The sequence below is a fragment of the Harpia harpyja genome, chromosome 13 (genome assembly GCF_026419915.1).
Source record: "Harpia harpyja isolate bHarHar1 chromosome 13, bHarHar1 primary haplotype, whole genome shotgun sequence".
NCBI lineage: Eukaryota > Metazoa > Chordata > Aves > Accipitriformes > Accipitridae > Harpia > Harpia harpyja.
Window position 1 is genome coordinate 823,143 of NC_068952.1, and position 13,805 is coordinate 836,947.

At 48.1% G+C, this 13,805-nt stretch overlaps 1 protein-coding gene across 5 annotated transcripts in view; it reads right to left on the minus strand.

Annotated features, from left to right (window-relative positions):
* Positions 1–631: 631 nt before the first annotated feature.
* The window catches only part of TTBK1 (tau tubulin kinase 1), a 114,363-nt gene continuing 101,189 nt past the window's right edge, over positions 632–13,805 (minus strand). For all 5 annotated transcript variants that reach the window (XM_052806747.1, XM_052806745.1, XM_052806744.1 and 2 more), the window contains 2 exons: positions 2,829–4,423; positions 632–1,691 (listed from right to left, as the gene is read on the minus strand). In XM_052806747.1, the coding sequence (XP_052662707.1) occupies positions 1,265–1,691; positions 2,829–4,423 (2,022 nt within the window). In that variant the 3' untranslated portion in view covers positions 632–1,264. The remainder of the gene's footprint in view (positions 1,692–2,828; positions 4,424–13,805) is intronic.

The following is a 13,805-nucleotide window of genomic DNA, read 5'->3' on the forward strand; positions in this document are numbered from 1 at the left end:
ACGCAACGTGTGGAAGAGCTGAGCACCGAGAAAGACACAAACCCTATCTCTGCAACTCAACCCACTGTACTCTCGGATAGAAATGCACAAGGTACCCACGGCGTGCCAGCAAACCTCTCCTCGCAAAGCAGCAGCTTTTGAGTATACTACAGGATAATAATTTCCCACCCTGCCGTGTAGGGGAACTTTCAACCACAGTGCCAAAATTCACAAACACCAAGAGCGTGACAATAAAGCACAAGGAATTTAGGTGCAAGGGGCACCCAAGCTAAAGGCATCCAGTGACTATTCACATCTTCAGGATGGAGCTGTGTTTGGTGGACTACAGGTCTGTGGCACCAACCACACTCGGGTCAAGAGGAACCACCCGTGTTGGGAGATGTGGTCTCCACAGATCACAGTTTGGTATTTGAGACAGAAGCGGCTGCAGTGTGCTCCCTTCTACATCAGTTAGCAAGGGCTCGTGATTTCCCAGCAAGTTAATACATCCCTACTTCCATCTAAATACCCACCGCACAGGCGTCTGCCGAAACAGCAGCAGCGTCGCCGAGCAGCAATGCCAGACGGCCTCCTCCGTGGGCCATACTGGAGCAGGTAGGAGCATCCAGCATTCTGGATGTCTCATCCTGCCTGTCTCCCATTCCCACCTGCAGAGGCATCTCTGGAAAGAAGAGAAAAGCCCCCTCCACCCTGCCCCTGCTCTTATCTCGGCACACAAGGACGCATCCATCCCTCTTGGCTAAGCTGGTGACAATCCCTTGCTAACACAGGTGGCAGGAGGCGAGCCAACACTCAGGTAGATGGTGGCGGCCGAGGCTGGCGTTTTCCCGGCACGGAGACAGGAGGGAGCTGCCTGCGGGACAGGAGCCTTCCTCTCCAGCAGGCCTTGCTCTCGTCACCTCCGCTCCTCTTTCCAAAGCCAGGGTCGGTGTTGGCGGCTGGTATTGCTAACAGAGAGAGGGGAATGCCTGGGGAGGGAGGAGGGTCAGGCACTAGGCAGGCTGCCTGGGTCGCTGCTTGGTGCTGTGCATTAGCAAGCGTGAGCTGCGGGCTGGATGTCTCCCTTGAAGAAGGCTCCGTGGCTCAGAGGCTCTCAGGCCCGTGGGAGCTGATTGCGACGGTGTGGGGTGAGAGTGAGTGAAGCATTGAAGTACAGCTACTGCTATACACTCGTGGGTCCAGCATGGAAGGCTGTGCTGCAGCATCTCAAGTGTATACTATATGCAGAAGTTACCCAGTCTGTTGGGCTGGCAGAAGAAGATCATTATCTGGCAGCTGCCTTACTTTCCAGGGACACCTGCTTTCCTTTGGTTGCTGGACTCTGAGTCTGGGTTTTTCCTCTTTGTCGTTTTTTGGCCACACCAGGAGAGGGCAGGGATTCTCCTGTCGGCCCCGGGGCCGGAGCTGGGGGCTGAGGTCGGGGAGAAGGAGGAACTCGCTGAAGAGCAGTCCCTGGCTTATGCTGTCGGCAGGGAGAAGGACTTTCCCTCCGAGGCGGCAGCTGGCTTCTTGGGGAAGCACTGGGGTTTCTTGAAGGAAGGACAGGGCTCCGAGGGGATGCACAGCTGGACCTCCGTGAGCTGCTCCGTGGAGGAAAAGAAGTGGAGCTCGGTGAAAGAGGAAGCCGACTTTGTATCTGCGTTGTTCGGCACTCGTTTGGGACGCTTCCAGCTGGTCTCTGTGCCTGAAGCCTGCAGGGGAAAGAAGAGGGAGGATGAAGGGGAACTTCTGTAAGGGGCTCCAGGCTCCTGGCAGGTTTGGCATGAATGTTGCTGGGCAATTACAAGGAGTCTCCAGCACCAGGATGACAGGAGCTATGTTGTGAACAAGACGGGACACTGGTTTGAACACCATCCTGTAACTCTTGATGCCGTTAACCACTAAGTGTTTGCCCTGATCCTCCAGCACCCTCTGGGACAACACGCAGGCATGGTTTGGCCGATAGCATGTATCTGGGATTCTTCTTAACATGCAACATGGACGCAGCAACCTTTTTCAAGGCAGGAGGTACAATCTGGGAACGTGGGCATGAGCTGGATTACACCAGCTGGCCTCTGACGGCAACTGTGCTGGAAGATAAACCAACCCGCAGGGATCCCCTCCTTTCACTCCACGTCTCTGAAAGAGCAGAATTTGCTGGACCTGTGGCAGAGCCACAGCAGCAGCTCTGCTCCTGGGCTAGACCTCCAGCCCCAAGGCCAGGCAGAAAAGCCAAACACCGGTGAATTCAGAGGGTCCACCTCCACTTACATCTCTGTGCTTATTTGATAAGAGAGTCAGGTACCTCCAAAAAAATCAAGGCACAGGGATGTGTAGGGAATTCAGACCACATGGAGGTGGTCCACGGTGTTCCAGGTCACTGCCAAAGCCCATGCATGTGCACCTCCCTCTCTCCAGCTCTTGGCGTGGTGGCCATCTCCTGAGGCAATCACAACTGGCAACCTCGCAGCCCTTGCAGCTCTAATTGCAATAGCCAGGCCAGGTCTCCCTGCAGAGTCACGGCCATGCCAAGCGTGCTGCAAAACTGAGAGCTCAACACTGGAGGGATCTGCTGTTAGCAGGATCAGACCAAATGAAAGAGCTCGTGGAGATGAAGAAGGCTTCAAAGCTAGGGCCAGTGAAGAGGGGCTTGGCCCCTTGGCCAGACTGAGCCGAAAAAGACGGAGAGGTGGGAATTTCACATACCGGTGTGCTGAAATGACTAGGAAACGGGGATGGACCACACATTCAAGCCAAGTGAAGGGTAAAGCAGTGGGAGGTGAGCAAAGCCCTGGCTGCACCTCCTCAACAAGTCCAACATTTTGCATTGCTCACCGTTTTGGTCTTACCTGTAGGCAACAGCCGCGTCCTGCGGGGAGCTACATAGCACTGCCATGGCGACGGCCACGGAGCTCTCAGACTTTGCTGCCTCTACTGGTGTTTTCACTGGCGTGATGGGCCGAGGAATTCTGCTCTTTGTGCTTACGGGTCTCTCTTCCTTCCCCAGGAGGGCAGCCTTCTCCTTCCCTGCCTTCCTTGGGATGGAGTCATCGGAGTCGTGGGTGTCCTCCTCAGAACCAGTGGCCGAGAGCGTTTCCGAGGCCCGCCGCCTCTCATCGCTGGAGGACGCTGAGGAGGAAGCCCCTGAGGCCAGCCGAAGGAGGCGGTTTTGCCTCTTCTCCATCACTAGGCGAGCCAAGTCGGGTTGCTTTGCCCTCTTATAAAGCCTCTCTTTGGCCGAGAGTGAAGTTGAAAGGTCTGAGCCGGTGTCCTCCTCGGAGAACAAGATGGGTATCCGACTTCTATACCTGGAGCCCAGAGGTCTCCTGGGGCCCTGCTGCAGCGTGTCGAGGAGGGTCTCTGCTCGCTTAAGGTGTTCTCCCACCGCCGCTGACTTCTCAAGGTCGGGCTCCCTCGTAACCATCTTGCCAGGCTCTTCCAAATCCAGTGAGAGTGGCACTTTGTCGGAGAGCTCTGGCTTGTCCTCGGGAGGCTTTGCTATGCCATTGGGAAGGGCCAGCTGCTCCCCCACTGTCTCCGAGGTGGTTTCAATGGGATTAGCCGAAAGCGCGCAGCTCTCTGTCTCTGCCCCTTCTAGCCCCGAATGTATGCTTCCATTCTCTACCAGCGCCAGGTTGTCCTCCAGCTCTTCTTCGACAATGACCTCCTCAAACTGGCCTGGAGGGCAGTATTCCTCATGCCTCATCAGCTGGCCGCTGGAAGACATGACATTTAAGTGGGTCTTTTCAGCAATATGAACAAATGTGCGCTCAACTTTGGTAAAGGGGGAGGAAGCTGTAGCCACTGCCACGGGAGGCTTTGGTTCAGATTTAAGGACTGAGGACAGGGTCCCTGGCTCGGATACATCCAGCTGGCTACCCATAGGCTGTGGCCGCTCGCTCTGAGGTGTCAGTGCAGCAAGAGTGCCCAGATCAACTTCTGGAGCCAAGTCTGTGGTCACCGGAGACTTTTTCAGATCACCTGGTGAAAACAGCACTAGTGTTTTTGAGCCTTCCTCCAGCTCCAGGTCCCCATCAGCAGTGGATGCTCGACCCTTAGATCCCTTCTGGTCATCAGCCAGGAGCGTGGATGGTGCGCACTCCTGGCTGCGCTCTGTGCTTTTTTGACTCAGGTCGCTGCTGGAACCACTGTGCATGTCAATCTCATCCCCTTCCTCCTCTGCCTCCTCCTCCTCATCTTCCTCCTCCTCGTCCTCTTCCTCGTCTTCTTCCTCCTCCTCTTTTCCATTCATTTCCGGATAAGACTCCAGAGGTTTGCAAGGAGCAGTCAAGACAACATTTGAGAAATCAACTTTCTTTATCCGCTGGGATACCTTAGGCTTTTCCCAGTAGTCTGACACATCTTTTCTGAAGTCTTGATAAGGCAAACTTAAAGGCACCGCCTTGGGCAGACCATTCATTTCAAATGACTTCAGTATATATGCCTGCAAGAAGACAGATATGACAAAAGAAAAGGTTTAGTGTTCAGACGTAGCATTGACACAGAAGACATCAGGATCAACAGCAGTGGAAAGCATCTAGTCCATCACACTTCCAAAATACATGCCTGAGCAGTGATCATTCGATTCGTACAAACCTTAGAAAGGAGAGGTTCACAGACACTTATCAATGAAGGCAAAAAAATGTGCCAAAGGAGTTCCTTTGTTACCAGTCTTTAACCTGGACCTAAAAGAGCTGTTTGCAAGCAATTCCTCAGGATTTTTTCACGTTTCCCAATCTTCTTCAGTATTTACATATTTATTTAGGTATTTATACGTTTACATATTCAATCTTTCCTTACTGGAACCATTCAGGAAATCGCTTTTATGCCCAGGCCGTAGTGACCTCAAGGGGCCCCTCTGGGCTAGATAGATAAATTTCCTGATCACTTTCCAGTACCATCCAACATTGTCACCGGGGCTATAACGCTGGTAGCGCTCCTGTGTTCCCCTGCTGTCCTATTCATACCTCCCTTCTGCTCCCACGTCCCTCCAGCAACTCCTAATTCTGTCTTCTGCAGGCTTCTGCTTTCACTAAAATGATCAGCAAGTAAGTCATGAAAGCTGACATATAAAGTATCATTATTAGACTCTGGGGTGTCCAACCATTAAAAGCAATGGGAGGACAGGACAGTTGGTGGAGGCAGTGTTTCTCGAGCAGCAGTCTGTGGTGGAGAGACTGCCCGTAAGGTGCCAGGAGTGGGCTGTGAAATGATTGCAAATAATAAGAGAAAGGCGGCAGCTCACACACACATGCACACACTTGACCAAACAAGCAAAAAAGGGCAAAATAAATAGGAAATGCCTCTCGAAGTTTGGCCTAATTAACAATTGGTTGTAAATGAAAACCACAGCAGCACCACTCCACAAAATGAATTTTAAAAAAACCATTTAGGTCACGCTTCTATTAAGAGGGCTGGAAAACAAAAGCCTCTCCATAAACTCAATCAGTCAATAATGCACCACATGTTACCCTTGAAAAGTCCTAATCATGAACAGAAGGGCTCCAGACATCTGCGTTTTCAAGCGGCATTTGACAGCATCAGAGGATATTTAGGCTACAGGACTAAACAAGCACCCATTTAACTGTGTGAGCTACAGAGCTGCCAACAGCTAGCACATTCACCTGGCTATGGGAACAGATCTTTTTGTCTCTGAGCAGGGGGGAAGCCCTCAATAGCTTTTCAGCCCAATGACACAATTTCAAATTGTGCTGAAAATCTGCATGTTATTCTGTGCAGAGCAACTGCCCTATTAGTATGCCTAAAAAATGAAAGATCTTTATGCTCATGTGTAACAGGGACATTTCAAATAGACTGGTGGGCAGCATCAAGCTGTTATGAATGGTGATAAGTTGTTATCCATTTAAGATTTCTTTTTATATCTTATAAATTAAAACACAGGCTGGTTTTGGCAATGCCTCTGGAATCTAAAGCTTCTTCTCTTCTTTCATTAAAGCCGAAGCCTGGCGCTGAAGATGGCCCTATATTAGCCTGATTTGGGCTTTCACTGACCCACTCTACCTTTTGTATCAGGACGACAGATGTGGAACTTGGACTGATAAGAGGGACTTACCACCCTTTGCAAAGGAAATCACCCACTCGGCTTCCTCCCTCAGGCATTTCTTGGAAATTAGTCCATTTGGCAGCCTAAGACTGGATTCTGCCTGTTGGCTGGACTTGGTTTTCCCAAGAAATACACCCGCAGTGCTATCCCTGGAGTCCTGATCAAACAGATGTGCTTCCCCAGTGGGACTGGGACCTGATAAAGAAGCCCTGACCAACACCTTGCCTTCTGCTGAGCCTCCCACTGGAAAGAGTACCCCAGCCCCAACAACCGTTCACCTGCTGCTCTACTTCACCCCATTTTCTAGATGCTGTGGTTGATGGTACAGCTGGAGGATCGCTGGTTTCTCTTTGCATATGTAAACCTTCAAACCTCCTCTCAGCTCGTAGGTGCTTGTGTCATCTCATCTGCTTTCTGGTCAAGGAGAACTGAAGCCAGTCCTGCAGTGCACATCCTATATAGGCCAGAGATATGGTTTCTGTACCCTGCAGTCTGTCCCACCAGCAGCCCTGTCTCCAGCAAACCCCCCTTTCCTCAACAGCTCTTTCCCTTTCATCATCAGAAATTTGTCTGAGATGAGATTGTACTAAGCAATAAGGTATGCCACAGAGCTGGACAGCATGACGTTGTTGTAATAAAAATAACGGTTCTTTCCTTCTTCTGCTCTGGTTCCCCTTTGCTGTCATTGAGTAGTGCTGTAGATACCTTTCTAACCTCCATGTTCTTCCACCTCTGGCTGTACAAATTCCTTGCGGTATTTGGCAAATGGACTGCCTTTCTGTCTGCCATTTCATTTTCCCCATGTATTTTCTATTTCCCTGCACAGACACTGCACCCTAAGCACAACAGCGGTTGCTTGGCTTCTACCTACCTTTGGGAGACTTGGACTACTTAACCCGTTGCATGCAATACCCCAAAATTGCCAGAATGCATTCCTTAAAGCAGCCCGAGACTGTGCTTGTTTTGCCACTGTAAATGCGCCATGGAGAAAATCCAAAGAGCATAAATATGCCAAAAATATGGAGGACAGGAGTTACCTATAAACATAACTAAAAGAAACTTTGTTGAAATGTCTCTTGGGTCAAATATTATTTTAACACTTATTTTCTTACCTTCATTACTATCATCACCTGAAGCTGTTAACAAGGGAGACTGTCCCAGGGCATCAAAGTCTGAGACTGTCTTCACTCTTGAGTTAAAGTGATCAGCAGCTAGCTGCAAGCAGATACCCTGCTGAATAAAGTGTTCCCCATTTGAACCCCTCACTAGAGATATTTGTGTCCTCTCTTGACAGTCATCATGTGTCTTCTGTACTACAGCACACTCAGCTGCTCTAGGACTAGTCTCCAAAGGTTGGAGAAGAGCTTTGCTGCTCTGCATTGGTAAATGGGGAGGAACTGTGGGAAGATGCCAGAAGATCAGGAGTGGAGAGGCTTAGCCCGTATCTTAAAACTGTAGAGTAACAAAGGTATAAGGAATCTCTGGAGGTCTCTGCTCCAACCACCCCTCAAAGCAGGACCAACTTAGAGCTGGCTGCTCCAGGCCCTGTCCAGCTGAGTTTTGAGTATCTCCAAGGATGGAGATCCCACAACCTCTTTGGGATCCTGTCCTAGTATTTGAGGCTCTTCATGGTGAAAAAGTTTTTCTTTATATCTAATTCTTGTATCTAATTTTCCTTTCATGCAGCTTGTGACCATCACATCTTGTCTTTCCACTCTGAGAAGAGTCTGGCATCATCCTTTCATCAGGTTGTTCAAGGAAGAAATAAGATCCCACCCCAATCCTTCTGAGGTGGAACACACCCAGCTCTCAGCCTCTCCTCATGTCATACATTTCTAGTTCCTAATCATCTTGGTGGCCCTCTGCTGGGCTCACTCCACTATGAGCAGGAACTATGCCGTGAGCTGAGGCAGCCACCCCATCTTAAAAATCTACCAAGACTGTGAGTGAGCAGAGCTACACTGGGGCTGGCTGAATCTGAGTCAAAAGGACTTTTCCTCCAGCAAGCTCTGATCTCTGCCTACGTTCCTCACTTTCTCAGAAGACACATTGCCTGTCCTTGGACAGTGAACCATTTTTTCCCACCTGCTTGGGCTCAGGTCTTTACTCCCGACTCTCTTTTGACTTGTCAGTGAATTGTCCAGGAATACATACGGCAGTATATGTGTCTGAGCGTGCGTTCCCCACAAAGTCTGCGCATTTCACCTCTGTAACATTCTGTCTCTCCATAAAACTTGACTGCATTTAAATTCAATTTGGCTAGTAACTACTTTGTGTAACAATATGTATTTGGAAGGCAATAAATATCCCTGCTTTGCACAGAGGCCAGAATTAGAATATAGAGAGGAAGGAGAGTCAGGAGAGAAAAACATCTACCAGCTCCTGCTTGGCAGAGGCAGAGACCAGCCCCTTCAAGTCCATCTCTGCCCCTGTGCTCATGAACAGCTAACTGGAGTCTGGGGGTTTGTCATTACTGTAAACTGGTGGGGTTTCAGATTAGCAGGATCCTTGGCACTGGGACATCCTCAGAGGAGACTCATATCACCCAATATGGGCAGCAGTAAAGTTCCTACATCCCAGTGATGCTGCAAATACTGCAAAAATCAGCAAAGATGCAGCCTCCACTTTGCTACAGCAAGTTTACAACCACGCATGAGAAGTTCCCAAGTCCCCTTGTAACCAGGAACGTAGCCAGATGTGTTCTTCTCAGACAGCAGCACGGAGCAGACTCCTGCTGGTGGGTTCAGGAGCAGTACTGGTATCCAGTTCCCTAACGTGGTCATAGATATCCTGCTCTATGCCAAGTCATGCACGCTCTGCCCAGGTCCCTACAGCAATAAAGAGTGATGACAGTATCTGCGCTGCCTGTGTGGCTTTTTGGTGCTCTCACGACTCGTGAGGGCACAGAGAAGAGACCCTATAGTTTGCCTATGTCCCCGCAGCAGAGCAGTCTGTGGCATGGCACAGAGCGGGCCCAGTGTCCACCAGAAAAGCCCACTCTCCCGAGCAGCTCCGCACCGACGTGGGGGAAAGGGAAGAGTTTCCTGTGTGAGCCTAATCAATTTTCCCTTAGACTGTAGAATTTGGGATTTTTTTTTTTTTTTCTCTCCCATCTCTTGGTTTTAAACATTTTAAATGGAATAACTTCGGAAAAAAGAAAACCAACCAAAAAAACACCAGGTACAGGGGAAAAAATCACAGTATTTGCCCAACATAAAACCAGGAAATGCCGCATCTCTTCTATCTACTGTTCCATTTCAGACCATGCTCTAACCCATGTCTCAGACCGTGGTTACCACTACAGCATCAGTGCATCCTTCTGCAGTGTTTGACAGTCGTACACATTTGCCACATACCAACAGCCTTACAGAGGCAAACCAAAACACACTTTGAGGCTTTCATCATGGAGCAGACGGGCTCTGGACCCTGCTAAAGGCAGACTCAGGAGAATTCTGACCCTCCATACAATTCACCAGAGAAAAAAGGGACTCACACACTGTACAACCCTATAAGTCAGAAACCACAGCTTAATCCTAGCTCTTCCTCCCAGACTGTCACCTGCCTGCACAAACTGCTCTCTACCTTGGAGGAGTTGGGGTCTTGTGCTTCTCCTGCAAGGAGGAAAGTTTCCACCACCCTTTCTACAGGTACCAGAGCCTTTGCATGCACCTACTACCTGCAGCCTCCCTCTTCAGCCACTTTCAAAAAACCCACTGAATTAGTAACTGTGCACTTCACACCAAAGCAGACAGGGTCTGTCGCCATGTTTCGTCTTCCAGCCTGATCCCAGACAGACCAACAGCAATTGGGTTTGAACCACATGCCGCTCTGTAGCAGAGACTGCTTTCAAATAGGAGTCATGATGAAAGGCAAGCACGGTCAGATCCACTGAGCAGCCCAGGCAGGAGTACATTACTTGCAGGACAGCCACAATTTTGCATCCATCTCCCTGGGGTTTTGGGGGGGTGGAGGTGCTGGAAGTTTACCAGATGTTCTTAAAAAACCTTGTCAAATATCTGATGGGAGACAGCCGTCCATCCACCCTATGCACACTGTGCTGCCAGCCAGGGGAAAATGCCCAGTGTAAGAAACCAAGAGAAATGTGATAAACTCTAGCTTAAGTTTAGCCAATTCTGCCATCAAGGCAGAGCTCTAAAAACTTAGATAAGTTGGGGCTAGTTGTAACCTGCTGCTGTGATATGACTGGGTTCAAGTCAGTGAAATTGGTACTAGCCTAAATTTATGTAAATTGAACTCACAGGGTGGCCTTCCCAAAGTACACGAAACACATCGTCTCTAACAGTCACAGAACTTTGTTTCTATTCCCAGATCTGTCTTAACTGCAAGTTTTCAGTGATCACATTAGGAAACGATAATTAAACTCTCACTGTTCTACCAGAGCTCCTTCATCTCCCTGCCCAGTGCTCCCACGTACCCAAGGATGAGCAGGGGACACCTTCCCAGAGCTGGAAAGCAAAGGGAGTAGAAAAAGAAAGCAAGAAAGCAAACAAAAAACCCAGCCATCACCAAGGTGCTGCCTTTGATTCTTTAATAAGGTTTTGGTAGTATACAAGCTTTTTTTCTTTTTTTTTTTTTTTTTCCGATTGTCTGGATTAACATACATGGATTTAAAAAAGGCACAAAATCCATTGCACAGCTTCTGTTTTGTTTGTTTTTGATGACATTGCCTGTTCATTGTGGTTTCAAGTGTAGGATTTTACAGTACTTTGCAGCATTTACAGCATGGTCTACATACAGGTAATCAATGCATGCTTTTATACAGGAGACAGAATTCAAATTCTCTCTCAGTATTTCTATATACACAATAATACAGTGTTTTTCTTCTGAAAAAAGCTTTAAATTGGTCTTGCATGCTCGGTGTGCCAGAAGAATTAGTGCAAGCATATATTACAGTGTTATTGCAGTACAAAAAGGGGTTGACCTTAGGCTCTAAAGGGATTAGATACAGGAAGAATAAAAAGACTCAAGGAAAACAAGCTTTGGATCCCTTTAGTCAACTACGTTCTTCCAAATGGATCCCTACTCAGTACCGCCTTTAAAGCTACAGCAGGCTGCTTCCCCTCCGTCTCCCTGCTGCCCTCCCCCTGAGACGAACTTCCACAGCTTCTTCAAACCTTCTGTCCCTAGCCATCGACGAGGACTTCTGGCAACTTGAGGAAGCCCTTCTGCTCTGCCTCCTAATGCCAGAGACCTGCTTGAAGTGGATTTTCCTGAGATCCACTGCTTCAAGCAAACTCAAGTCCCAGCAGATGAAGTTTCTCAAGCAAACTAGGAAGCACAACAGGTTACCTACAGCTTTTGTCTCCTCTCAGTAGAAGTGACTACAGAAACCCACATTCACCTCCTACTTGAAGAGCAGTTGGTCAAATATGGTTTGGATTCTCTCCTGCTTAGCAGCAACAGAAGTCTAACAGGTGACACAAGGTAATGCAAAGAAAGGATATGCTGGTCCCTGAGATTCTTCATGGGAGCTGGAAAGTCTGAGAAGCAGAAATCAAGTTCCCAACATGACGTTAATTGTTCCATTGGGAATGGGAAGAGGCCTTAGTCCTGAGAGAGGCAGATGGCACACAGACAGCAAGAGCCACAGTCCAGTCTTCCCTGTAACAGCTTTGATTTGGATACTATCAGGACCTTAGCATATCCTGGAAGTGACATTATCCTCTGCCAACATAGACTAAGCTTGTTTGGGACTGGGAGATCTGGCAGGATTGACAACAGTGAGTGGAAAAAAACCCTAGAATCTGAGTTTCTGAAGCAGCTCTTTCTTCAAACCAGCATCAGATGAGGTAAAAGTAGCAGGGGTTTAGAGCTGCCACACTTGCTTGCAGGTTCTCCATGTTCCAAGAATCAGCACCATAAATGTCAGAGAGATGTTCTTCTTTCCAGCATCTTAGCATCAAATGTTCCACAGCCTTTCTCTTCATTTTCATTTTTTTTCACCAAGGTGAATAGGACAGTCCAGTCCTATGCTGGATAAGTGCTCTGCTCCTCCCTATTTGTGCTTTCATATGTTGTTAGGTTTGTGCCAGTTTTCCTAGCGTCTTGGATGGAAGCAATAGCTCTGTAAAGGTGGTACACCTGCCACTTAGCTTCCCACCTCTGCACCCACCGGTGTCTCCAGCAAGAGCCAACGCAGAGCTCCCTGTCTGAGCAGACACGGGGACCACCTCATTTTTATCACTCATAAGAGACTCAGGAAATGCCGAGCAAAGTGGAAGGAAATGATAATCCAAAAATTGTTCTAGTGCCTAATTGTAAAGGCAACTTAATAGCAGCAAGAAAGAAGAAGAAGGAGATTCTGAAAGCTAAACATCTTCCTTAGTCATAAAAATAACCAGAAGTCAGCAGTGCTGAATAAGAACCTGATCTGGCTTTTTTTTTTAGGAAGGACCAAGTGGAAGGGGCAAGAGTCCCACGGAAATCCTCCTTATCTGACTTGTTCAGAGGAAATTTGCCATTGCTGTGTTTCACGTTGCCAGATCAATTAATTGCACTCATAATTAAACTGAGAAACTTGTTGGAGTTGTTGGAGGAAGCCCTGGGGTTTCTTAGGAGGCAAGTGCACTAGATGAGGTAACCGACTTGAAACACTTTGCATTTGAAAAAATAAAACCTCCAAACATAAAGCAATTTTCTTTTCAAACACTAAAAGACATGCAAGTGAATGTAAAATGGGGATTGCTTCCAATCCCCAGGTTACATGGTTAGCAGCTTGTTTAAAATGTACATTCATTGTAACATCATTTTTTCAATGGCAGATGTAATACAAAGGAGTTGCAATACATCAAATAATACTTAGAAACATTTCCCAGAAATTAATCTTTGCGCTGTCCCATGGAACTGCAAACGCAGGTCTGTGTGTTATAGCGACCCAAACACAAAACACATGGTATAAAAATGCAACGAAAAGGAAGGTAGTACCGCAATGATCAGCATTTACACATTTTATTTCATGTTTTAACATTCCCCCAAATAGGTGTTTGCATACTAATAAATTACGTCCCAAGTGGCAGCACCATTCCTATCGCCAGAATACTCTGCCACCAGCTGATGGCGAATGGAGGGATATGTATGCTACAAGACACTGAATTAAGAAAACTGGGCTGGGCCAGGTTGCCAAAATCAGACCTGCAACGTGCAGAGGAGGCCAGGTGTGCCATCAGAACCAGACACCATGAGGATACTTTCTGTAACTGATTGAGATTCGTTCTTTGCAACAGCCTTTTGAGCACTTGGATGCGCGCAAAGTGGCCCATTACTGGCACAGAAACGCTTCTGTAAGGCATGACCACATGTGGCCATTCACACTCCACGTGTGGGTCATGAACACATATAAACATACATACATACAATCAGAAATGGAAGCTCCAGCAAAAAGCATCCCAACACCACCCTGGGGACAAGAGTGAGATCAGGAAGCGCATCTGGCTTATTTTGGTCAGTCTCTCCAGAAACTGTCGTCTCCTCCAGTCACTCTGGGGAGGGCTGGCAACTACAGGGGAAGTAGGTCAAGAAGAAAAGCACCCCATGTTCTCCAGCTGAGAAACATCTGGGGCAATTTATTCACTATAACCACTAACAGGAGTTTAGGGATTTGCAAATCATCCATGATTTTCAAGGCTTCAGACCTTGTCTGCTAGGAAATGCAAATTTCTTTTCTTCAGCTAGCCCCTCAAAGCCCATCTGTTACTGCCAAGCAGAGCTAGACAAATGTACAATAGCTATCTCCAAATAGTTC